Raw genomic sequence first — 26,385 nt, forward strand, 5'->3', positions numbered from 1 at the left:
GAGGGAGGGGGATGGAGTGAGTGGGGCGGGACCTCAGAGAAGGGGGTTCAGTTTTGTTCAGTCAGAAAGTTGGCAACCCTGGAGGGAATCTGTGTCCCTGACAGTGACCCTACGGCAGAGACTGGCCCCTCCCAGCACTGACCAGCCCCAGGGCCTGTTCCCAGGCGGATGGTCTAAGGGGCATCACCTGCCTGACCCCCGTCCCCATCCCCTCTCAGTTCTCAGCCCCAGGCCTGTGAGCTGGGGGAGGGGAGAGGGGAAGAGAAGTGAGGAGCCGCTTGCTGGGCTGTGGAGGCAGGGGTGTGGATGGGTGAGTGCAATGTCAGGTGGATGCTGATGGTCAGGAGGAGGCTGCAGGGCAGCAGAAGGAAGGGAAGAGCCCAGATCACAGGAGGAAGATGGGGGCGGGGATGTAACGAGGGAGAGGGGAGAGAGGCCCCAAGGAGGAAGAGCCCCTGGCAGAAATGACCCAGTGAGGAAAGGAGCCCAGTGAGTGAGCGGAATGTCCTGGCATTTCCTGCCCTGGAGGAGTCTCTGCCCACAGAGGGGAGTGAAATGGCCACAGGGAGCAGGAGTGAGAGTGCTGGGACCCTGCCGCTCTGCGTGTGCGTGGGGGGTAGGGGGAGCTGGGGAACAGGATTTGGTGGCTGGGCCAGGGAAAGGGGAGTGAGAGCCCAGCCCCAGGGCTGTGTGAGCAAGGGGCCCACGCTGAATGTATGGAGCCCACTTGCTGAAAGGAGCCCAGGCAGCTTCTTCCCCTATTCCAGTTTGTGTGCTTCTCCCTTGTGCCGTGTGACAAAGGGCTCCCAGTGCAGGGCGATACTAGTAAGAAATACTGACCAGCGCTAGTGGTTATTGCTGCCTCTCAGACTACCCCGTCCCCTGTCCCGGGGTAGCAGATGGTGGCGGACAGGGATCAGTCACTCCTGTCAGAATTTCTACCCCTGTGAAATCTCAATGGAAACTATGGAGAGAAACAAAAATGAGAAATTGTTCTAATTTAGAAAATGTAATTATGCAAGATTTAAATACAAGAATATTTTAATTTCCATTTCAACAGTATGTCAGAAACAAGCATCTAACCATATTTTTACCAATGGAATTCTTTACATTTATTTTTGATCACTCAAATCTACATTAAAGTTTATCTTCTCTATATAGCATCATTGTAGTTCAACTGCATCATTTCAAGAAATTGAAAATATTTATCTTAACACTGTAATTATTAAACTGTCAAACTGTGTTGTTCAGTTACAATGTGCATGTGTCAAACATCACAACTACACACACCTGCAGCTCCTCTCTCTCTCTCTCTCTCTCCCTTCTTTTTGTCTTGACTGATTTCCTCTGGGAGGCAGGGTACATGCACCCACCTCCTGCAGGGCTCACACTGCACCTTTGAAAACTAATAGATGAAAAAAATGATGACACAACTAGAGTTAATTAACCAAACATTTCAGTGAACTCACAGAGGTTATGTAATAATAGTCCTAGAACTTCTGCTAGAATTAATTCATCTGATTTGTTACCTTCTAGCTACATATAATTGGTAATCAGGATACGATCCCCCTTCCTTGTTCTCCTTCTCACATCAATTAACAAACCTGGTCTCCAACCTCAAATGCTATTTTCCTATATAGAAATCTCTTCTACGAGATCCTTTTGTGTTTGTTTGTCTTAGCCAATGTGCGGTCAGTGTCCACTGTTGATTTTAATGGGCTCTTTGTGTTCTTGGTTATCAGGACACAACAAATGTAATCTGGTAAAGAAACAGAGAAGGTGGTGGAGGAAATACGGCTATTGTTGATGTTCTTAGAATCCGCCGACAGGTCAGTCACAGACAGATGCTCTGGGTTGGCAGCTCATCCATGAAAGCCATTACCCAGGGCTCAGGCTCTTGTTCCAGTCTGTGGTCTGGGACATCATCTGGCAGGTCTGGTCTCTCTCCTCTCCATTGTCCCTCAGGCTGAGCAGAGCCAGATGAGGCGTCTTCTCTTACTATGCTGGTGCTGTGTGAGCGGCTGGTCTTAGGATCAAATGAAAAGCCAGGAAAGAGTGCAGGAAAGAGATAGGATGACAAGTAGTGGAGGTAGAAGGACCACACAAGGGAAGGGGAGACAGAGCAGGATCTCACGTGTCTCCAGCTGGTGTGTCTGCTGGTCTGGCAGTGGTGGCTGTGTGTCCCCACTGGTGTGCAGAGATCTGGGCTTCATGATGATGTGATGAGTTTCGAGCTCCCTGTCTGAAGGACAAAATGTCTGGGGTGGAGTGTGACAGTTGTCCCCCTCTGGGAATCCCACAGTCCCTCCACATTTTCCTGCATCACAAAGTATCTTTTGAAGGGCCCTGAAAGAGCATGATGGGCAAAATTGTCCCCCCTCCCTTGTTATTCTGTTCACCCATTAAACCTATGTTCTGATTTTTGGCCCTTTAACTTCTGGTCTCCACACTTTTTGTTTACCAAAGATGGTCTTAACACTATCCTTCATATGCATCAGAAAAGCCCTGTTTAATGTGAGATGGAGATATACCTATCTCACAGAGCTGGAAGGGACCCTGAAAGGTCATTGAGTCCAGCCCCCTGCCTTCAGTAGCAGGGCCAAGCACTGATTTTGCCCCAGATCCCTAAGTGGCCCCTTCATGAATTGAACTCACAGCCCTGGGTTTAGCAGGCCAATACTCAAACCACTAAGCTATCCCTCTCCACCTGCTTATTTAGGCTCATTTAATTTTTCTGTTTCTCACAGTCTCATGTAACAGGCCAAGTTGGACTTTCATTACCTTTTTCCTTCGGTGTTTATTATTGCAGGTGATTAAACCATTTCAGAAACTTCCACCCACTTTCCCATAGTTAGGCCTATCTCAGCTGTGAGCCTAATAGGCCCCAACTGTTACAACAGCGTCACCTCACCCTTCTGGGTCCTAGTCATGGATCTACAGGATCTGTGCTGTGCCCCCCACAGGAGCCCCTTCTGTGTGGCAGACCCCTAGGGGGTCTCACTCTTCCTTGAGGGTAGATCACACGGCCTCACTGCCTTTGAGATGCCACCTCTGGCCCCAGCACTCCCATTTCACACCAGGAGCTCTGTCCAGGGAGTCCAGCTGAGACACGCTCCTCGTCAGAGGCTTGTGCAGTCTACAGGCACTAGTGCCCCTCAGCAAGTATCTGCAGTGACACCTGGCAGCCCTCTCCTAATGGAACAGGGTTTATTAGTCAAGCAGAGACAGCAGCAGGATTCCCTAGGTTGGCAGAGACGTTGTCCAACAGGCCAAGCCAGTGCAATCAGCAGCCAAGCTGCTGGGGCTGCCATTTCAGGCTCTGTCTCTGTCAGACCAAGGTGAGAGCACAGTGTCTCTCCAGAGGGCAGCACTTAACCCCTCAGCTGGCACCTTTCCCTTTGTCCTCAGGCTGGGGCTTTGCTCTGCTCTGCAGAGAAGTGGGGAAAAGCCTGGTTCCTCATGGTCACTAATTGCCAGGTGTGAATGTTCTGGTCCCTGTGGTTCCACTGTCTTTTCGGGTTCTCCATGGATATGGTGGGCGTTGGGCCCTGACCCATTCAGTCCCCTCCAGACTGCTAGTGACACACCACGTCTCCTATGCTGCTCCCTTTCCCCCCACTGGGCAGCAATGCAAAGCACAGACTGGGAAACAGAGACATGCATAAGCTTTATAAAAACATTACAGACAATGCCTGGGTCGCCACAGACAGTCCAATCTAAGGGAACAGGGCCAGAGCCCTCCCTCCCTTCATCCCTCTCCCAGCAGCCAGGGAAGCAGAGACTGCAACCCAGCCCTGCTCTGCACCAGGGAGACTGGCCTGCCCACACAAAGTGTTCAGCAGGAAGTAAGTGTCAAGAGGTGCATTTGTGGGGGCAGCTCAGTGTCTCTATGGCTCCCAGAGTTTCCTTCTATAGCTAATGGGGCCAATACAGAGGGGCTGATTTTCTGAGGAATGGCCCAAGCAGGTGGGGAATCGGGGACAATTCCCAGACTGTGCTGGGGAGTAGTTGTGACACTGGGGAATTGGGAGAGTTTCCCTGGTTCCTATAGGGTCACAGCTGGCGCCATGCCCCCATCAGGCCCAGCTGGTCCCTATAAAAGGCCAATGAGCCAGTGGCCCAGAAGCAATCTCCCTTTGCCTGGGGAGTGAGATGGGTCTGGCTGCAGGGAGCTGGACACAGGATACCTGAGGAGCAGGGCTGGGGAAAGGCAGAGGAGCTGGGGAGGCTCCAGCCTGGACAGCCCCAGGCTGTGGCCTAGCAGAAGGCAACAGGTACTAGGGGTTGCAGGGCAGCCCAGGTGTAGGCCCAGGCAGCAGCTCCAAACCCTTCTTGCCAGTGATGAGTAGACTGATACTTCAGTCTGCCCCAGGGCGTGGGGCTAGACAATGACTGGCAGTAGCCTGCTACTGAGGTGAGGTGGGGATAGAAGGTGGGGGTCCCTTGGGGAGGGGAGACCCTGAGAGAAAGGGGTTCATGCCAGGGGGCAGCACCCCAGGTAAAAGAGCTTTGGGCCCAGGGAGGGACATGAGGCCCAGAGGACAGGCAGATCACCGGTCTGCAGAGAGTGCTCCAGAGCTGGAACTGGTCTAATTCCTGGAACAGACCAGCAGGAGCTGCCACAGGGGTGAGTCCCACTCCTCTAAATGTCACAGCACAGATTTAGCTGGTGGGGAGTGACCTTTGCAACGGCTTCCCTGAGTGTCAGAAAGAGAACACACTTGTGTGTAACTTTCTCTGACTGTCTGGGAGTCTGGGAGCAGGAAGATAATGTGTTAGTTTTGCAGATGTTTTTGGGGAGGTTTTCCCAGGCATAAGGGGCAGCACAGGAGAAAGCAGAAAGGAGCTTGTCAGAATATTTAACAAGAGGTCGATGGAGGCTGGGATCATGGGCTGACTGAAGGCAGGAGTTGACTCTTTGATCCTGAATGGGAGAGGAAAGGCAGGGTGGGGACAGAGCATACAGGGCTTTGAAAATGAAGGCAGGTAGCTTATGTGGCTACAGTACAGGTGGGGGAGCCAGTGAAGGGAACCCAAGAGAGGGGTGACCTGGTCAGGACAATTGGTTTGGGAAACAAGATCCCCTCCACCTGCCCTGGGGGGACTGGCCAGGGGTTGTAGGGCTTCAGTGGGGAGAAAGGGTGGAGCTTTATGCCCCCCACACTCTTAGGCAGAATATGTCATCCCTGCTATAGAGTGACACTTTTTGCCACACACACCTCTAGCAGGGGTTACACAGATTCCTTTGCCCCGATATAGCACACAGGCCGCCCCCCCAAACTCTCTGCCCCACAATAATGCAATCCTTTCCTCTCTTTGGGTCAGCCCAGTCTGTCCGTGCACTCTGCTCTGATGCTCTCATGCGGTGTGAGCTCAGGATGGTGGGTCCGATTATCTGGTCTCTGATGTCCTGCCAGCTCCAGCTTGTGCATTTATAAGAGCCCCTTTGCAAGCAGCAGCTCTCCTCCAACAGCTCCCAGTTCCGTCTGCCCTCCATCTTCCTGTCTTGTGAACCTGCTTTTTTTCTCGCTCTCAGAGCCCTCCCCTGCCCCCATATGCTCATTGCCTCAAAGCCTCCTGGGGCCGGAGTTAATTCATTCCTGCCAGCCACTCAGAGCTGTGCAGAATAACAGGGAGGGGGAAGGGGAGGAACTTTCTGTCCAGCTACACAGTACACGCATTGAAATTAGAAAACAAACATAAAAGGTTCTTGCCAGCAGTTTACAACATAATGACTTTAATGTCTAGAATTCCGAATGGTAACTCATAAGCACAAACAGAGAACCAAAGCCGGCTGCTCTTTAAGGCAGAGGGACACAACTCACCCCACCTTCCTCTGGGTCGACCATCTGCTGACTGAGGGTTACGGTAACAGAGCCCACTAGCCCTCAGAGAGGCACCCCCATCCCTGTTCTTAACATAAGAGCCTGCGATTCCAACACAGTCCTCAGCACATCACAACTGCCTCAATTTTGGAAGAGTTACCAAGTAGAAAAAGGAAAACAGGAGAAAGTACCAGTAAAAACCCATTCCTGGATATTATTCATTTAATTGCACTGTTTAATGTTACCCCAAAGTTCTCTGGAGACTTAAAATCCTCACTGAGCACAGTGCCCTGAGACCCCAGTTTCCAGGACCCCCTTCTCTTCCCATGCATCTGACCAGCTGTGGCAGGTGGGCCCACTGAACTGGAGACAGGGCCTTCTCAATAGCAGGGGCCCACCTGTGTAACCCCCTCCTTCCCCCCCCTCCATGCCCAATGGTCTCACAGAAGGTGCATGGACCTAGCCACTGTCAGAGCAAACTGCCTGGCCTAGCTCTGCACAGCAGCTCCCCGCAGCGACCCTGATGGAAAGGGCAGGCCGTGTGCACTGGTGGACAGGACCCAGCACTGACATCAGGTGTCCTGGGCTCCCTTCCAGGACAGAGACAGGCTGATTCCACAGGTGGGTTGGTTCCTTGACTTTGGGTAAGTTGCTGCTCCTCCATATGCTCTAATGTGGAGATTGGGGATACAGCCCCGAGCACAGGGTGGCCCTGGGCTGCGCTGGGGTCTCTGGGTGCTCTGTAATACAGTGATAATGGAGGGGAGACAGAGGGAGAGGAGATTAGTGCTCACACGTCTCAGCACGTGATGGGACAAGGGGAGAATCCTGATCCTCCGACTGAGCTGAGCTTAGTAACGTGGCAGTCGAGATCCTGCGGTGATGGTCACAGGGTTCCATAGCTAGACAGATACGGGAGGTTTGTGCGCCGGGACAGCCAGGCCTGTGTGTGAGAGGGATACACCACCGATATGCACTGTTGTTCCCTGTATTGCGTCCTCGCCGAGAGCAACCGGCTGGAGCTGAGGAGAGGTCAAGCTGTGGGAACTGGCTGCCATTAGGATGGGACAAGGCTCCTCATCCCAGTGTCCATTCTGAACTCACCCGCGACAGCAAGAAGTTGGCAGAAGAGAAATGGCCGGTTGCTGTTAGGGCAGCACTTTTATGGGAACAGGGAAATGAAATTAAACTTGTTATTCCTGATTCACACGGGGGTGAGCAGCAGAAAGTCAGGCCAAGTGCACGAGGGAGCTGCCAAATGGCCTGTGTCATTTCCCAAGCCTGCAGCAGCTGCTCTGTGCAGGGCAGGGTGGGGAGGACACACCCTGACCGGGCCAGGCTGGGGGCGGACTTTCTCCGCAGGCCCAAGGGAGATTGGCACCTTTGGGCGGAGATGACACAGGGCTCACTCCAGGGAACGCAGAGAGGCACTGAGCTCGGGGGAAGCCCAGGGGTCTGCCAGCTCCCAGGGACAGCCAGAGCCTGGGGAGACACCAAGCCCAGAGAAGGAGGGTAAGGACTGACTTCCCCGCCCGCCCCCCCATCTCTTCAATCAGGCCCTGAGTTGAGACAGAGCCCCAGCCCCAAGGAGACAGATTCAGGGTCCTGTGTGTCTCTGACTCTACCCAGGATACAGAGCGATTTGTCTCCATGCAGCTGGGCCAGGGCTGCTGAGGGATCCCACTGCTGCCTGCACACCCCGGAGTGGGGGGATCTCTGCTCTGGGGCAGGGAGGGGGGACAGCTGGGCTCACCAGTCCCCAGGGCCAGGGTAGGACAGCGGCTGGGCCGGGCCTGTCAGTAACTGGGGGCTGCACATGACTCAGGCTGAGGGCTTGTTTGGGGCCATCAGGGTTTGTATCCTCAAGGTGAGGGGTTTGTACAGATGGGGCTTCCCCGCTAGAGAACAGAACCTCTCAAACCGTCTCATGCCTGGGGCATCTGCGCAGAGGGACTGGAAACCTCCTCTCCCCCATCACGTCACCTGTGGATCCAGGCAGATCTGGGAGCTGGGAACCTCTCTTCCCATTATTGTTCCTGCTGCCATTTTCAGTCCCCTCCACTTCCCCTGTCCCCCTCTGGGCGTTCGCTCTCCCAGACACTCAGGGGAGCAGAGTCGGGGGGGGCAGCAGCTCTGGGACTCGCAGATATCCCCCTCCACACCCCCCGGTAACAGTGACTGTGTAATGCGGGTCTGTTTGTGCAGAGTCACTTCCTTGCCTGGCCCCCGCCCTTCCCCTGGGCTCCCCTCCCCTGCAGGCTGTGGTGTGGGGCCGGTGCGGGCTGAGCCCAGGGGCCAGGCCCCCCTTGGGTGGAATTCTGAGTTGAAGTAAATGGTCCAGGGAGGCTCAAGGCTGGTGCTGAAGGCGTCTGTTGTGGGCTGAGAGAAGGAGGCCACAGGATCCCCTCAGTATTGTCCTAAGGGCAGCAACAGCAGCAGCCCCGAGAAGGGGACCCTGCCTCCACCCAAGCAGGGACTGAGGTGTCCATGGGATCCTTGGGGCTGGGCCAATGGGCTGGATTCTGATCAATCCCGACTCCTCCCACGACAGGAAACGGAGCAGGAGGGGACCAAATAGCCCAGATGGTGCCATGTCGCTACACTCAGCACAGCCACTCCCAGCCACAGACACACCCTGTAACATCCCCCTTAGCACAGCACTGCCTGCTCCTGCCTCCTCTCGGTCCCAGCACTCCGCTTTCTGCCCAGGACCCCACTCTCTCCCCTCCAAGCAGAGCACCTCATTGCCTCTCCCCCATCATCTCCCACTGCCACCCCCTATGCCCAGCACCCGACTAATGGGCAGGGTTGGGACAAGTGGTACCAGGGCCAGGTATGAATTTTTCTGGAAAATTCCATGGCAATGGGAGAGCAAGCAGCCCCCACGGGCCTACAGGGACCTAAATCCCTTTGGCTACCTTCAGGCACCTAAACCTCTTTGGAAATCCGGCTCATTGTGAGTAAAGCTGAGAGTAGTCAGACTGATCTGTCTGAGTCATCACATGTGGGGCAGGAGTCCACAACCCCCGATTCTGTCCTGGCACCTCAGCTGTGCTCAGAGGCCCCAGCTCCCATTGACACCAAAGTGGATGGCAGGTTCTCAGCCTCTGAAAAATCAGGCCACGAACCATCCCTGGGAGCAGGTCCGGGAAGCCTGTGACAGAGAACCTGCCTTTGCACCTCTCTTGACGGCAGCTGTCAATGGCTACCTAGGGAGGGCAGGCACCGGCTTCTCTTTTGGAATCTGTGCTACAACTTCAGCCTAAGAAACTCTCCCTTGGTGGTGCTGAGATCCAACCGACCCCTTTGTGAGGGACCAGGGCATAGGCAGCCTGGCCTAGACATCACCGATGGGTAGGGTCTGCACATGAGTGACAGCAGTTGGTGGGCAGGAATGAGAGGAAAGCAAGACATGGACAGAGTCAGGCCAGGGTGGGAGACCCGAGGTCACAGAAAGGGGGCATGTCTCAGGCTGCGATCAGAGACTGGCCATCAGGAGACAAGGCAAAGTCTAGAGTCACAGCAAGCCAAAGCCAGGGGGTTCCCAGACAAGTTCCTGGGCAATGCCGGGGTTAAATAGGATGCTCAGCAAATCAGAGGGCAGCAGGGTGCCATCACTCTGGCTCTCTGGGGTGGTAATTTCTGCCGCAGCATCGTGCCAGTGATCCCCAGCTGTGCCTCTGTGGATCCAGGCTCTAGGTCACAGGCCCTGACTCACCACCGACACCTAATCTCTTTCGGCTTTATTACACCAATATAGATAAGGCTGAGATGGGCTTATTGTTTCATAGCTGGTCTCTGAAGTGCTCTAAAATCCACATGCTGCTTTGGGCTCTCTTGAAAGCTGCGATGCCCTGTCGAAGTCTGCGGTAGTGTTCTTGGTCCACATTTACGGTTATATAAGCAAGGGGTTCCCAAGGTTCAGTCCCTCATGTTATCTGCATACTCTAGGGGCACCCACCTTTACCCTCTTCCCAGGGCTCAAGGTGTGTAACACTGGTAATTTAGGCACCCACCCTCACCCTTCCATGGGCTCAGGGTGTAACCTCGCACTGCGGGTGTGTGGGGTCTTTTACCAGGGAAAGAGCCTTACACAGCAATATCCCACTTAACCTCTCCTTATTAACAGTCACCAAAACAGAATAAACACAGTGAGCATATATTGCTCACCACTCCCAACACACAAACTTTTTGTGCCGGCCAGTAAGGATCTGGTCACCTGGGGACTCCAGTTTCTCCACAATATATTCAGCAGGATGTGAGATCCGGCAGCTCTGATCTGGGGCTGCGTCCTGGAGTTGGTTCCCAAGAACTTCCTTTCGGACCCCACTTTAGATAGTGAAACTTGAATCCTGCTGAGCTGGACCTAACCAATCATTTATTGAGGTATTACAAACTAATTCTTTGACCGACCCCACCATACTGAGAAAAAATTCTCTACCAACCAGACCCCACCCCTTTAGTTCATTTACAAACTTGCAAAATTAGTAGCTATGTAATAGACATAAACAACCAAAGAACCGAACAGAACCATGCAGCAAAACAATAGAGAAGTGGAGGTTTCACACCCACAACTGTTGCTAAGCGATTCCTTGCTGGATGGAATGCTGTCAAACAAGGTTTTCTTTAAATGTCTTAAGATCGGTTTCCTTATCAGCCCGATATTACCTAGTTTTAATGTAAGTTAGATAGAATGTGAGGACGTGACTTCCTGCTTTCTCCTACTATGGCTGCAGAAAAAGACCTCAGACCTTACACCTGCTCCAAAAAAGGGACAGGGACATTTCCTGCTCACTTCTTAGATTTTTGCACAAACCTGCGGCTCTACCTTTGGCTCTGAACTGCCCCACGTGGATCTCAGCTGGTCAGGATTGAGCTGAGCCAGCATCCACAGCCCCTGTGGGGAAGCAATACTGGAGTTGTTAGTGTCAGGGACTCTAACCCAGACGGCAAAGTTCGTTGTCTGACCGCAAGAGAGACAGGCAACACCAGCAAGGACCGATCAAAAGCTCTTTATTGACAAGTGCACACATCAATAGAGAGCAGCTCGTCTCCAAAGAGAACCAGCCTGCTCTTTACATCTTAGTATAAGCCTATATAGACAGTTCCGTCGCGTCATAAATTATTCACTGGAGCAACCCACCCCCTTCTTCTAACAACTAGAAACTAGACACTTTTAGTATACATGTTTTACAGCATTAGGTGATTAGCAATATCTTAGCAAGCACCAGAAGTTAGGAATGTAGGGGAGTTAAAACAGACAGAGAACTCAACCAAGGAGTGAAAACAGGGAGGCTGGGATTTCTTATCAGTTCTTCAAAGGAACTGTTCCTAACACAGCACAGTTGGTATTATACCAGGAATGCAGCCCGTCCCTTATCACACTTTTCCCCAGCGCTTCATGAGACATGCTGCTTCTCAGTTCTTTTCCGCTCAGGGATTACCCACAAACCTCTGTTAGCCTGACTTTGGTCAGGTTGGCATACCTGGTTTTGTCTGCTATATCTTTATTCAGGCCTAACATTAGGAGGGGTTAAAGTTAATGCTAATCGCCAGCTGAGGCCTGCCTGGCACACTGGCTGCTGCTCAGTGGCTGACAAGTGTGTGTAGAAGCATGGCTGACATCAGTCCTGAGGTACCTCAAGGCACCGTGCGGTACACACCAGAGACTGTGAGTTGGAGCCGGGTCTGAGGCTGTGTGACTGCAGTGCTCCAGGAAATGGGCGTTTGTTGGAAGTTTTGCCTCAAGGGCAGAGCTCTCCTCTCAAAGAGCCAAAAGTTCCAAGTGCTCTAAAATCCCCCTGCAGACTCAGATACTCTAAATATTGTTGTGTCGGGTTAGGGCTGGGGTACAGTGAGTGGCGCTGTGACATTGCACTCTATATGATTATATGCAAATACGCTAATGAGTGTGAATATAATGTAACTGGAATATGCTTCATGCAAAAGGTCTTCTGTAAGGTATCAATCTACTTAGCGTGGTCATCCTATTGTATAAACGTGCCACTCTTGTATCTGAACCTAGAAATATGGAATATAAGTGAGGGCCTATTGCAATTATGCAAAGTGAGGGCCATTAATGGTGTTTTGGAATCTTGATGACTCCCATTAACCAGGACAATTGTCTGCAGATGCAGGTGTTTTACCTGTAAGTCTTCGTGTATGTGTGTGTGCTGGCAAGTAGGCAATGAAGTCTTGCAGTGACATGGGATCATGTCACCTGACCTGGAATCCATCTTTAACCTTGTGTCTTTCCATTGAGAAGGAGGGGGTGGGAACCCAGAGAGGGACAAAGGATTCCCGCCTTATGCAAAAGACATATAAGGGGGTGGAACAGAACAAAGGAGGCTGCAGTCATGACAAATCCCCTAGCTACCACCTGAGCTGGAACAAGGGCTGTACCAGGGGAAACGATTGGGCTCAAACTAGAAGGAGGCTAGTCTGTCAAAGAAGCTGATTGGAACATCTCTGAGGGGGAGAGTTATCTACATTTAGTTCCCTACGGTATCAAGTTTAGATTTGCGTGTTTTATTTTATTTTGCTTGGTAATTTATTTTGTTCTGTCTGTTATTACTTGGAACCACTGAAATCCTACTGTTTGTATTTAATAAAATCATTTTTACTTATTAATTAACCCAGAGAATGTATTAATACCTGGGGGGAGAGGGGAACAGCTGTGCACATCTCTCTATCAGTGTTATAGAGGGCGAACAATTTATGAGTTTACCCTGTATAAGCTTTATACAGGGTAAAATGGCTTTATTTAGGGTTTGGATCCCATTGGGAACTGGGTATCTGGGTGTTGAAGACAGGAGCACTTCTTAAGCTGTTTTCATTTAAGCCTGCAGCTTTTGGGGGACGTGGTTCAGACTTCTACCTGGGTTTGCAGCAGGCAAATGTCTGGCTCAAACAAGGCAGGGTTCTGGAGTCCTAAGCTGGCAGGGAAAACAGGCTCAGAGGTAGTCTCAGCACATCAGGTGCCAGCTCCCAAAGGGGTTTCTATGACCCAGCCTGTCACAGGTGCAAGTTGGAGTCATTTGGTCAGGGCCGGTGCAACCATTTAGGTGACCTAGGCAGTCGCCTAGGGCACTAGGATTTGGGGGGCACCATTTTCTTCGGCAGCAACCGCGGCGGCCGGATCTTCGGCCACCCCGGTTGCCGCCAGCATTTAGGCAGAGGAAGCTGGGACAGAGGAGCGTGGAGAGGGCCGCCCGCAGCAAGTAAGGGGGGAACTCTCCGCCCCAGCTCACCCCTGCCCCGCCTCCTCCCCAAGCACGCTGTGGCTGCTTCACTTCTCCGACCTCCCAGGCTTGCGGCGCGGAGAAGTGAAGCAGCGACGGTGTGCTTGGGGTGGAGGTGGGGCAGGGGTGAGCTGCTGCAAGGGGAGACACCTCAGGGCAGAGGGGGGGAGCTGCCGTGGGGGAGGGAGGTGAAAGGTGGAAGTTTCGCCTAGGGCACGAAACATCCTGCATTTGGCCCTGCATTTGGTCAAGGGGTTCCTCTGATATAGCTGCCCAACCCCAAAATAAAGAGTAAATGTTAACAAAGTGCTGTCAAATCCATGTCCATATGAGACTCTAAAAACCTGCAGAAGGTCAATAATCGTGTCTTACCTGTTCTCGTCTCTCCTTCTCACCGCAGTTCACTTTCCCACCTTCTCTGTGACACCCCCACCCCCCATCCTGTCCTGCTCTTCTCACCTTATTCTGGGCATGTAAAGAGCTGATTCAGGCAGCAAGGGGACTGCCCATCAACAAGACACAGAAGAGACATGGCCTCAGCGGTGCCCATAGGGAAAGCACTAGAAGAAGCCACATGCTCCATCTGCCTGGAGTATCTGACGGAGCCAGTGACCATAGAGTGTGGGCACAACTTCTGCCGAGCCTGCATCACCCAGTACAGTGAGCGAAGGAAGTCTCAATCAGGCACAAAGTTCCCCTGTCCTGAGTGCCGAGCGCTGTTCCAGAAAGGGAATTTGAGGCCCAACAGGCAGCTGGCCAATATCATAGAAAGCATCAAACCACTGAGGTTACAGCCTGGGCAAGCGCAGAATGAGAATACGTGTGAGACGCACAAGGAAAAACTCCAACTCTTCTATAAGGAGGATGGAAAAGCCACCTGTGCGGTCCCCATAGAAGAAGTTGCCCAGGGTTATAAGGTAGGAATCACTGCTGCTCATGGTGAAGGAACCCGTTAAGCGCCCCATTGTGTTTCTCCAGAGCCGGCTGCTGGGGGGTGAGTGGGAACTCACACGATTAAGGGAGGTGGATCCAGGAATCCCGGTGGTGCCAGGCTGGGCAGTGAGGAGTCCGTCTGGGTCCATCTCTCTGCCAGGCAGGGCTTCCAATCAGGGGCTGCTGTATGTATTTTGCCACCCCAAGCATGGCAGTCAAGGAGCCTTCGGCGGCGTTTCTGCGGGAGGTCCCTGGTCCTGCGGATTCCACGGCGGTTCTTCAGGTGATCTGCAGGTCCCACGCCTTCGGCGTACCGAATTGCCGCTGAAGCTGTAGGACCAGAAGACCACCCGCAGAAACGTTGCCGAAGGCTGCCTGACTGGGCGCCCTCATGGTGACTGGCAGGCTGCCCCCCCTTGCTTGCCGCCCCAGGCACGCTCTTGCTGTGCTGGTGCCTGGAGCTGCCCCTGCTTCCAATGGGAGGTGACCATGGCCACCTTATGGCATCTGAGTGGAGGAAACCAGGGCCTGTGCTCTTCCGTTTTCAGTGTGTGGGTGAGGGCTTGGCTCAGACTGCAGGTTTGGGGCTTGCTTGCAACATCAGGAAGGAAAGGCCTTGGATTCTCCTTTTTGCAGGCACCTCCTGTGGAGACCCGGGCGTATCCCACTGGGGCTTTACACAGCATGGGTGTCTGTGTGTGTGGTGGGGCTCTGTGAGGGAGGGTTGTTTGAAGAGGGGCCCAAAGGGGAGGGGAAGTGGAGTGTGTGAGAGCAGGAGAGGGAGGTATGTGCAGTTTGGGACATTGGGAGCTGGCCTGAGATGAATGACATCCCCCAAACAAATGACACCGAAAAGATGAGGAAAGGAGAAGAGATGGGGCTGGATCCTGGGCCCCATGGTCTATGCTTGGTGTTGCACCATAGAGACATAGACCTGCACCCACGAGAAGATTCCTCTTCCCAGAGGAGCGCTAGGGGCTGCAGGGCTGGGGCTGGGTTCAGCATCCTGAACCGTCAGCTGAATTCCTGCATTCCAGAGGGCTCTGAGTGCGGCAGCCGAGTGGGGAAGAGTCTCCCCAGGATCAGCATCATAGGGTCTGGCCACACTTGCAGCTGTACAGTGCTGGGAGTTACAGCTGTCTTCGTACAGCTGTGTAGGGCCAGCGCTGCAGTGTGGCCACACTGACAGCTACCAGCACTGCAGTGTGACCACATTTGCAGCATATGCAGCGCTGTTGGGAGTGGCTGAACAGGCATTCTGGGATACCACCGAATACCTCTGGAGACCAATTACAGCGCTTTTGGTGGCCACACTGACGGAGCAGCGCTGCATCACCAGCGCTGCAATCATTATACCCCAGGCAGAGCAGGAGTACAGCCAGCGCTGCAGCCAGGGAGATGCAGCACTGTATGTGCCTTGCAAGTGTGGACGGTCAGTAAGTTGCAGCGCTGTAAATCCACCACCAGCACTGCAACTCTCCAGTGTAGCCAAGCCCTCAGCCAGACGATGCCCAAGGCCCTACAGTGCTGACCCTGCAGCCTCTGCCCAGGGCATTCTCCTGAATTTGAACCTGAAATGTGCATTTCATACAGGTCTGGACTGAGGCCACCCAGGGCCCAGGCTCCACACCCTGACAAAGGGCCCTGCTGTCACCCTGCCCCACTGGCTGTGAACAGGGTCACCCACCCAAGAGCTGTCTGCTGGGGGTGGGGCCTGCAAACCTCTTTGGGCAGACAGGGGGAACAGCTGGGGGCTCCCTCCCTTTGGGGACACTGGGGGCAGGAGCAAAGGGGTCCCCTCTCCCCTGAGAAAGAGAGAGAGAGAGACAGGATCCGGGAAACCCCCCTCCTCGCAGTACTGTCTCTCTGGCTACGTCTACACTACAGCATAAAATCGAAATTACTAAAACTGGTTTTATAAAACCGATATTATAAAATCGATTTTATGCGTCCACACTAGGGCACATTAATTCGGTGGTGTGCGTCCACGGTCCTAGGCTACCATCGATTTCCGGAGCGGTGCACTCTGGGTAGCTACAGTAAAAGAATGAGACCAATAACTTCGATTTCCGTCCACACTAACCCTAAATCGATATAGTAATATCGATTTTAAGGTTACTTCTCTCGTTGGGGAGGAGTACAGAAATTGATTTTAAGAGCCCTTAAAATTGATTTAAAGTGCCTTGTAGTGTGGACGGGTACAGCGTTAAATTGATTTAACGCTGTTTAAATCGATTTAACTGTGTAGTGTGGACCAGGCCTCTTTTGGGGGGAAGAGCTCTACCCTTCTTGACACACACAGACTCCTCTGTGGGGATACTGTTGGCAGGTTAACACCCCATAGAGACACATGGCGTTACCTCTCCGGATGCTTGGCTCAGGCTCTCTGCAGACTCAGGCAGGCGTCACTCTGTCTGTCACACTCGGAGCATGTTTTCAATATTTAATTTGCAACCTGGAGGGTTTGAATCATGCATTTATAATGGATGCCAAGAGCCTGAGGTAATCACATGACTCCAGTAGCTGGGGTATAGACATAGTCCTATAGGACCTCTGCTTCCACGAACCCTGCCTCCTGCAGCCCGGCTCATCAGACAGGCAGACTAATGGCTGTTTATCTCACATGGTGCCCCTGAAGGTAAAACTCCAGGAAATCCTGGGTCCTCTGAGGCAGAAGCTGGAGGAGGCCCTGGCACTGGTGTCTGCAGAGGAAAAGAAAATCAGGGAGTGGCAGGTAGGTGTCTGGGTTCATTCCTCCCAGAGCCCGGCCCGCTGCAGTGTTCCTGTAAAGCTGCAGGCTGAGGTTATAACCTGCTCTGGCTGTTTGCCCTGGGATGGTGCCAGGAGCAGGAAACGTCTCTGGTGGGGATCCCAGCGCAGCAGCCCTCGGGGTAAGGACAGTTCCTGGCCCATGGGCAGCGGCACAGACTCACCTCGGGGCTCCCCATCCACCCAATCCCAACTCACTGCACAGCCACTGCCACTGCACCCCAACCTCTGCACCCGCCCTCTCACAGTCCTGTTCACACAGACCCACTCGCTCCTCGTGCAGCCAGTCCGGGAGGTGGGGGGGTACAGACCCTTCTAAAGAGTGGGCAGGAGACACCCCACCGTAGAGAGGAAATCCTCTCTGATTAGCAGTCTTTCCCCTCCCTGATAGTAAAGGGCAGCTAATCAGAGTTATGATGTCCATTGACGGACAGCCTGGTCCCTCAGCTTGTGTAGCAAAGAGAGCTCCTGCACTATTCCCTCATGCCTGTGTATGCCGACCTCCACCCACGAACCACTGCCCTGTGCTGGCCTTTATCCTGTGCCCACGTACCACCACCCCCCGTGCCGAGCGTCACACTGCGCCCCCGTACCACTGCCCCCGTGCCGAGCTTTACCCTGCGCCCACGTACCACTGCCCCGTGCTGAGCTTTACCCTGCGCCCACGTACCACTGCCCTCGTGCCGAGCTTTACCCTGGGCCCACGTACCACTGTACCCGTGCCGAGCTTTACCTGCGCCCACGTACCACTGCCCCGTGCTGAGCTTTACCCTGCGCCCACGTACCACTGCCTCCATGCTGAAATTTACCCTGCGCCCACGTACCACTGCCCCCGAGCCGAGCTTTACCCTGCGCCCACGTACCACTGCCCCGTGCTGAGCTTTACCCTGAGCCCACGTACCACTGCACCCGTGCCGAGCTTTACCCTGCGCCCACGTACCCCTACCCCGTGCTGACCTTTGCCCTGTGCCCACGTACCACCGCCCGCATGCCGAGCTTTACACTGCGCCCATGTACCACTGCCCCCGTGCCAAGCTTTACCCTGCGCCCACGTACCACTGCCCTGTGCTGAGCTTTACCCTGCGCCCACGTACCACTGCCCCCGTGCCGAGCTTTACCCTGCGCCCACGTACCACTGCCCCCGTGCCGAGCTTTACCCTGCGCCCACGTACCACTGCCCCCCGTGCCGAGCTTCACACTGCGCCCACGTAACACCGGCCTCCATGCTGAGCTTTACCCTGCGCCCACGTACCACCGCCCCCCATGCCAAGCTTTCCTCTGCGCCCACGTACCACTGCTCCCGTGCCGAGCTTTACCCTGTGCCCCGTACCACTGCCCCCGTGCCAAGCTTTACTCTGCGCCCACATACCACTGCCCCCGTGCCGAGCTTTACCCTGCGCCCACGTACCACTGCCCCGTGCTGACCTTTACCCTGCGCCCACGTACCACTGCCCCCGTGCTGAGCTTTACCCTGCGCCCACGAATCACTGCCCCCCTGCTGAGCTTTACCCTACGCCCACATACCACTGCACCCGTGCTGAGCTTTACCCTGCGCCCACGTACCCCTACCCCATGCTGACCTTTGCCCTGTGCCCACGTACCACCGCCCCCGTGCTGAAATTTACACTGCGCCCATGTACCACTGCCCCCCTGCTGAGCTTTACCCTGCGCCCACGTACCACTGCCCCCCTGCTGAGCTTTACCCTGCGCCAACGTACCACTGCCCCAGTCCCAAGCTTTACCCTGTGCCCACGTACCACTGCCCCCCTGCTGAGCTTTACCCTGCGCCAACGTACCACTGCCCCAGTCCCAAGCTTTACCCTGTGCCCACGTACCACTGCCCCCATGCTGAGCTTTACCCTGCTCCCACGTACCACTGCCCCGTGCCGAGCTTTTCCCTGCTCCCACATACCACCGCCCCCGTGCTGAGCTTTACCCTGCGCCCATGTACCACTGCCCCCCTGCTGAGCTTTACACTGCGCCCACGTACCACTGCCCCCCTGCTGAGCTTTACCCTGCGCCCATGTACCACTGCCCTCGTGCTGAGCTTTACCCTGCGCCCACGTACCACTGCCCTGTTGCTGACCTTTGCCCTGTGCCCAGGTACCACTGCCCCCATGCCGAGCTTTATCCTGCGCTCACGTAACACTGCCCTCTGCTGAGCTTTACCCTGCGCCCACGTACCACTGCCCTCGTGCTGAGCTTTATCCTGCGCCCACTTACCACTGCCCCTTGCTGAGCTTTACCCTGTGCCCACGTACCACTGCCCCCGTGCCGAGCTTTACCCTGTGCCCATGTACCACTGCCCTGTGCCGAGCTTTACCCTGTGCCCCCGTACCATTGCACCTGTGTCGAGCTTTACTCTGCACCCACGTGCCACTGCACCTGTGCCGAGCTTTACCCTGCGCCCACGTACCACTGCCCCCGTGCCGAGCTTTACCCTGCGCTCACATACCACTGCCCTCGTGCCGAGCTTTACCCTACGCCCACGTACCACTGCCCCTGTGCCGAGCTTTACCCTGCGCCCCCGTACCACTGCCCCCGTGCTGAGCTTTACCCTGCGCCCACGTACCACTGCCCCGTGCTGAGCTTTACCCTGCGCCCACGTACCACTGCCCCGGGCAGAGCTTTACCCTGCGCCCACGTACCACTGCCCCCGTGCCGAGCTTTACCCTGCACCCTCGTACCAGTGCCCCCGTGCTGAGCTTTACCCTGCGCCCCCGTACCACTGCCCCCGTGCCGAGCTTTACCCTGCTCTCACATACCACTGCCCCTGTGCCGAGCTTTACCGTATGCCCACGTACCACTGCCCCGTGCCGAGCTTTACCCTGCACCCACGTACCACTGCCCCCATGCCGAGCTTTACCCTGTGCCCCCGTACCACTGCTCCCGTGCCGAGCTTTACCCTGCGTCCACGTACCACTGCTCCCGTGCCGAGCTTTACCCTGCACCCACATACCACTGCCTCCGAACTCTGTCCCACTCCCCATGATCAATCCTGTCCTCCGCCGGTCTGTTCCCACACTGAGTCCCTGGTCCAAGCTCGCCCTTCTTACCACAGGGGTCTTCTCAGGACTCTCTGATTTCAGGGAGAAGCCAGATGCTCCCACTCCAGTGTCACTGTTCTAGGGGTCACCAAGGTTGGCCATTTCCTGCCGCCAATCCAGCAAGAGCACCAGGATCTACAGGAGAGGGACAGGGCCCTCGCACCCTGCTCCTCAGACTCCCCCTCACAGATCAGGGGAGGGGTTGGGGGTGGAGATACAGGAGCAGTGACTCAGAAGCGCATTTTACATTTCCCTTACCGTGACCCATTACTCGAAAGCCTCCTATGGATGCGTGATCCTCACAGCCCGAGCCTAGCAGCCCCGCTCCCGCACCCCGAGGCAGGCTCGGCTCAGTGTGTGCACAGCTCCGGCTCCTGCACTTTGTTCCTTCTCCATTTTCTCCTTAAGGGCAGAGTGGAGAATCGGAGACAGTCGATCACACGTGAATTTAAGACGCTGCACCAGCTGCTGAGTGAGGAAGAGCAGCTGTTGCTGCGGAGGCTGGCGGAGGAGGAGGGGGAGACTCTGCAGAGACTCCAGGACAATCTCACACAGCTCTCGGAGCAGAGCGCTGCCCTGATCAATCGCATCACAGAGCTAGAGGAGAAGTGTCAGCAACCGGCCGCCGAGCTGCTGCAGGTGAGACTGGTAACAACCTCCCTATCATCCATCCTGCAGCACTAAACTCCCCGGGCAGCGCCCAGATCCCAGGAATTAGTGACCAGTCCCATTTCCAGTGCCTGCTCTGACAGTTTCCCGACATGACCAGAAGCCCAGGCGTGACACCCTGTCACACTGACGTGTCACACCGACTTGCACACTTTGTGTTAGAGGGAAACGCAGACGCAGCGGAGGCTTTGCCCGTCGAACGGCTGGAGCAGAAGGAGCAAGGGGCTGACGTGGTCCCTGCTGCGGAGATTCTCAGCGGTGACAGAGGGGGGGAAACACGAGACAAAGTGAACTCTCAAATTCATGAAATGAAAGGGCCAAGACTGGCCATTGGCGCAGGAGGCCTCCATCTCTGGGTGCCAGCCTGGGATCCCTGGGCCTGATCAGGGGAAGTGCTGAGCACCCACGCAACAGCTGAAGCAGTGGGAGCTGCAGCTGCTCCAGCTGAGGATCTGGGCCCTGTCACCTTTGATCTGCAGCAGGAAGCTGCATAGGTGTGAGGCTGGGGACAGCTGGGTGGCAGCTCTGCAGGGAAGGGGAGGGACAGAGAGGTGCATTAGGGATGCTGCTGCTTTCCTTGTCCCAACAAATCTCCTGGTTCAGTGTTCACAGAGCATCACCCCCCCCCCAATCTGTGCCATTGTCACATGACACTGGGCTCCTCTGAGAGTCAGAGCCAGGGTGACGGGGCACCTGAAATCGGGGATCACTGCTGAGTGTCCTGCACAGAAGCCGCTGCCCTGACGTGCTAAATGTTGTGGATTCAGTGTGCTAGAGAATGGAAAGTCACTAGGTGTTTTTGCATGTGGTGTTAACTCAGTTCCCTGTCTCTGTCTCCTTTCAGGGTGTGAAAAGCGCATTGATCAGGTCTGTTCCCATTTCCTTTTCTCCTTCTGAGCCGGTGAGCGATGTGGGTGCAGAGCAGCTGAGTGATGAGGGGACCTTTTCTTCACAGGAGTGAGTGTGTGAAACTCCAGCCACCAGAAGCCGTTTCTCCTGCCCTGAAGAGCGGGTATAAAATCTGCCTTGACATGAGGGAAATGTTGAAGAGATTCACTCGTGAGTGAGAGTGCCTGGCTGGGTTTCCTCTGCATGTGGGCGGGGAGGAGAATCGATATGCTTTGTGCATGGGGACAAATGGCCACATTGTGACTGGCAGGCTTGTGTGGCAGCAGCCCCAAAGCCAAGACCTGGTCTCCCTACATTGGGAGAAATCTCCGTGCTGGGGATGTTGACAATCATTCACCACAAGTCACTGGGATCTGGGCTCCATCCTTAGAGATTTGACGTAGAGCTGGGCAAAATGTTTTTGGCAAATAGTTAATTGGCCAGAAAATTATATTTTGGGTTGACTGAAACTATTTGTGAATTCGTGTTGAGTTTTCTGAATAGTTTCAAATGAACAGAAAAGTGTTGTAATGGGCTGCACTTCTGGGGTGAGCCTGGAAGCTACTGGAACCGCTGCTTTGCCCCCCGCACTATTCATCTGGGTTGGCCTCTCACTCTGCTTTGGCTGATGACACAAATCCAGCCCCTCTGGGCCCTGTTATCACCCAACACAACAGTAGGTGGCACCACACCCCCAGCTGAGTTACCTGAGTGCTTTACCTGTGCCATGGAGGCGCCAGCCAATTTCCACACTCCCAAGCCCTGCCCTTCAGAGTATAAACCCAGAATGACGCCAGCTTGCAACAGCACCCCAACACAGTGATTAATGGGGACGCGGGTTAATTTCCCTTTGATCCCAGTGACCAGCCCCTTCCCCCGGCACTGACTCTGTGACTCTCTCCCCAGTGGACGTGACTCTGGATCCAGACACGGCTCATCCCAACCTTGTTCTGTCTCAGGATAGGAAACGTGTGAGACACAAAACCAAACGACAAAATCTGCCCAATAATCCTGAGAGATTTGATCCCTGTGTCTTTGTCCTGGGCGCTGAGGGATTCACGGGCGGGAGGCATTACTGGGAGGTGGAGGTGGGAGACAAGACTAGGTGGACCCTGGGGGTTTGTAAGGAGTCTGTGAGCAGGAAGAGTCCAGATCACCTGTCACCTAAAAACGGATACTGGACTGTGTGTCTGAGGGATGGGGAATACGAGGCCCTCACCTTCCCCGCAACCCCCCTCCATGTGGGTGTCAGACCCAGCCAGGTGGGGATTTTCCTGGACTATAAGGCAGGTGAGGTCTCCTTTTACAATGTGTCTGACAGGTCCCATCTCTTCGCTTTCACTGACACCTTCTCCGGGACAGTCCGCCCTTTCTTCAGTCCCTGTGCCAATGCTGGGGGTAAAAACGCAGCTCCCCTGATAATCTGCTCAGTCCCAGCTCAGGCCAGAGGGAATCTTGGTCCTTGAAGGTGACAGCTAAGCTGGCCACTCACACATTGCCGGAAAACCAGACTTCCCGACCCTTCTGGAACAGCGTGACCCTGCCCCCATGGGTGTGATGGTGGAAAGGTCATCGCCTTCCCCCACTTCCCACCCCCACCCCTCTCACTTTCCAGAACCCATGATGGGGGGGAGAGGAGATAGGGGAGCAGGTGCAGGCTGCTGGGCTGTGTAGGGTCCAGGGTAGGGAGGAGTTTGTAGAAGCAGGAAGGGAAAAGCCCAGATCATAAGAGGAAGGCTGGGGGAAGGCAGGGCCACCCGGGGGGGGTAAGTGGGGCAATTTTCCCCAGGCCCCCAGAGCCCCCCACGAGAGTTTTTTGGAGCCCCTGGAGCGGGGTCCTTCACTCGCTCCAGGAGCCCTGGAAAACTCTCGCAGGGCCTGGGCCCCTGGAGCTTCTTCCGCTCCAGGTCTTCGGCGGCAATTTGGCAGCGGGGAGTCCTTCCACCCTGGGCCCCCCCCCCCGCTGAAGACCCCAGGCCTCCTGAATCCTCTGGGTGGCCCTGGGCGGAGATGGTTGTAATGAGGGGGGAGGGGAGAGAGGCCCCAAGGAGGCAGAGCCTCTGGCAGAAATGACAGGGAGGGGCAGAGGAGCCCAATGAGTGCGAGGGGCCAGTGAGCGACAGGAAGGTCCTGGCCTTTCCTGCCCTGGGGAGTCTCTGCCCATGGAGGGGAGTGAAATGGCCCCAGGGGGCAGAGCAGGGGCAGGAGTGAGAGTACTGGGGCCCCGCTGTGGGGGCCGCTTTGCGCTGCAGACTCAGCTGTGTCGGGGGAGATGGTCCCAGTGCTATGGAGGGGGATAGGGAGAGCTGGGGGAGGGATTCGGTAGCTGGGCAGGGGAAGGGGAGTGAGAGCCCAGCCTCAGGACTGTGTGAGCGAGGGGCCCAGGTTGGGCAAATTGAAGCCACTTACTGGAAAAAGCCAGGCAGCTTTTTCCCCCCTTCCAATGTTTTGCTCTTCCCTTGTGCCGTGTGACACACAGCTCCTAGCACGGGGTGATACTGGTGAGAAAGACTCATATGCAGCTCATGGGTTTTTCTGCCCCAGCACGGTTTGCTCCCCCACTTTACCCCTCCCCTGGCCCAGGGGGTGCTGGTGGTGATGGACGGGAAACATTCACTCCTGTCAGAATTTCTACCCACGTAACATCTCAATTTTAAATACTGAGAGAAAGGAAAAAAGAGATTTTTCTAATTTAGAAAATGCTGTGATTGTAACAAGGTGTAAATACAAGAATATTTTAATTTACATTTCAACAGTATTTCAGAAACATGCCTCTAAAGATAGTCTTAGAAATGGAATTAACATGTATTGTTTGAATGCTCGTTGTCATGTACATTCAAATTTAATTTCTCTAAATAGCTGACTTTTGTTGTTGTTTTAACTGTTATTTCAAGAAATCCCAAATGTTTATCATTACAAAATAATTGTAAAACTGTCAGACCAGTTTATTCAATTCTATGTACAGCACAATGTTCACGGGTTATAAATATCACAACTACACACACGTTGAGGTCTTTCAGGACTTGCACTGCACCTTTCAAAAGTAAGAAGGAAAATCGATGCCACAGAACTAACAATGCAAAATATTATTTCAGTTCACTCCCTCATGAGTATAAAATAATATTCCTTGAACTTCTGCTAGACTTCATGTGATTTTTAACTATCTAGCTACATATAATACTCTCGAGGGAATTCTGCACCCTGGCACATGCACAGAATTCTTGTCAGATGCAGATTTTTTTTTCCTGCAGAAAAAACATCCTGCGGAAGAAGTGCTGCAGTTCTTCCTTTCGCCTAGCAGAGGCCAAGGTGGCACCAGCCCAGCCGGCTGACGGCGCTAGCCCATACTTTGCCCACCCCTGAAATGGCCAAGGACTAATCAAAGCAGTGTGTGAATTGGTGGCTAGGCCTTGCAGGTCTGTCTCTAGTTAGTAACCAGGTTAACTAGAACCCAGCTGTGCCCCTGCGGCTTCTCCATATTGTGTTTGTTGTGCGAAGAGCAAAGGACACAACCAAAGGTTTGTTATTTCCCATTCAGCTTTCCTCCCGTATTTACTGTCCCTCCCCTGCACCCAGACCATCACCCCCCTCACCTGCCAATCACATACCTGAGCCAGCACCACTCAGCCATGTCCCTTCCCTGGCCCTGGGAGGATGGGACGCTCTGGAGCAAGACATGGGTGTCATTCTGCAGCCTGTCAAGGCGAGAAGGGCAATTGGGCAGGCTCCAGAAAATGGTTTTGTCCATTTCACACCCCATTTTCTCCTGGGCTGGGGCCCCCCTCACCTGCAGGACCTGAAGCCAGGTCCTAGATTCTGCCAGGCTGGACAAACACTTGATTGCAGCACAGCACAGCGCCTCCCACCAGGACTAAACCCACTGAGACATTCTTAGAAGTTCCTGCAGGCAATCTCAGGGCAGATCTCCTGTTGGAGTAGGAGCCCCCTCCCCAGGAGGCCCAGGGGAGAATTCTTCCATCAGCTCAGCACTGTCTGCACCGGAGGTTAGGCTGCTTTCACAGTGTCGCTGAGTGACATAGTGATACTGACGTAATTTCCTAGTGCAGACTTGGCCTTAGAAAAGAACAGACTCAAAGGAGCCAGTTTTGGGGATCCCCCGACACTGTCCCAGGGCAATGTGTCTTCCCAGCAGTGGGGGGACAAGGCGGAGGCAGCAACTGGCTTCCCAGGAGAGTCAGTCTGTCTGTCCTGGGGGATTCATGTAGTGAATGGAGCTGGGCCGGGCTGGGAGCCTGGAACCTCCCTCCCCACTTATTGCTCCTGCTGCCCCTTTCGGCCTGTTTATTTCTCCCCTTCCAGCTCCTTCCCCCTCTGCCCAGCAGGAGTCGGTCCCTGGGGATGTTTGCTCTCCCGGAGAGGCCGTGAGGGCAGAGTCACTTTCCTGCCCGGTGCCAACCCTTCCCCCAGGGCCCCCTCACCTGCAGGCTCCTGCTTCAGGGCTGGTGCGGGCAGAGCCCGGGGCTGCCCCACCTGGGCTGGGCACAGCGGGGACTTGGACAGACCCCACTGGGGAGCAGCAGCAGCTCAGCCCAGGCAGCTCAGCCCCTGGAGGGAAGGGGCAGGGGACTCTGCAGGAGGTTTCCCACACCGCTGAGCTCTCTTGGAGCAGACTGGAGCGAGCTGGCCATGCCTGGAAACAGCTGCTGATGCTGCTGCTCTCACTTGCCATCAGACTCTCCTCCCAGCTGAGGGGCGCAGCGGGAGGAATGGGGAGAATCTGTGCAGGGACCGAAACGTGTCCAGAGATGGGTGGAACAGCTGGTGGTGGCAGGGGAAGGGGGGAACTGGGAGAGAACCAGGGAGAAGACGCAGGAACCCAGATTGGGGTAGGGAGAGATGCGCTGCCAGACAGGGGCAAAGGGGGAAACCTCAGGATAGGAAGGGGCAGAGGGGATATGAGTTACCACAATGGGATGAGCCGTCTGCTGTGGTTGCCAAGGTAGGACATGGGGGCAGAGGCTTGTGTTACTGGCCGGCCTATTGCAGCCCCCC

At 54.7% G+C, this 26,385-nt stretch overlaps 1 protein-coding gene across 1 annotated transcript; it reads left to right on the forward strand.

Moving 5' to 3' along the window:
- Positions 1-7,170: 7,170 nt before the first annotated feature.
- LOC127030139 (E3 ubiquitin-protein ligase TRIM39-like) lies at positions 7,171-24,504 on the forward strand. The gene is made up of 7 exons (XM_050916173.1): positions 7,171-7,337; positions 13,467-13,983; positions 16,638-16,733; positions 20,224-20,454; positions 21,329-21,351; positions 21,440-21,543; positions 22,279-24,504. Exons 2-7 carry the CDS (start codon positions 13,597-13,599, stop codon positions 22,836-22,838), a joined length of 1,401 nt encoding a protein of 466 aa, XP_050772130.1. The 5' UTR covers positions 7,171-7,337; positions 13,467-13,596; the 3' UTR covers positions 22,839-24,504.
- Positions 24,505-26,385: the final 1,881 nt, after the last annotated feature.

Source organism: Gopherus flavomarginatus, chromosome 10 (genome assembly GCF_025201925.1).
Source record: "Gopherus flavomarginatus isolate rGopFla2 chromosome 10, rGopFla2.mat.asm, whole genome shotgun sequence".
Lineage (NCBI taxonomy): Eukaryota > Metazoa > Chordata > Testudines > Testudinidae > Gopherus > Gopherus flavomarginatus.

Bases quoted from the DNA above. Each gene is read 5' to 3' on its own strand.
- LOC127030139 (XM_050916173.1), top strand. From the start codon at position 13,597: ATGGCCTCAGCGGTGCCCATAGGGAAAGCACTAGAAGAAGCCACATGC. The intron at 20,455-21,328 runs GTGAGACTGGTA...GTCTCCTTTCAG, and splicing joins CGGCCGCCGAGCTGCTGCAG to GGTGTGAAAAGCGCATTGAT. The intron at 21,544-22,278 runs GTGAGTGAGAGT...CTCTCTCCCCAG, and splicing joins AATGTTGAAGAGATTCACTC to TGGACGTGACTCTGGATCCA.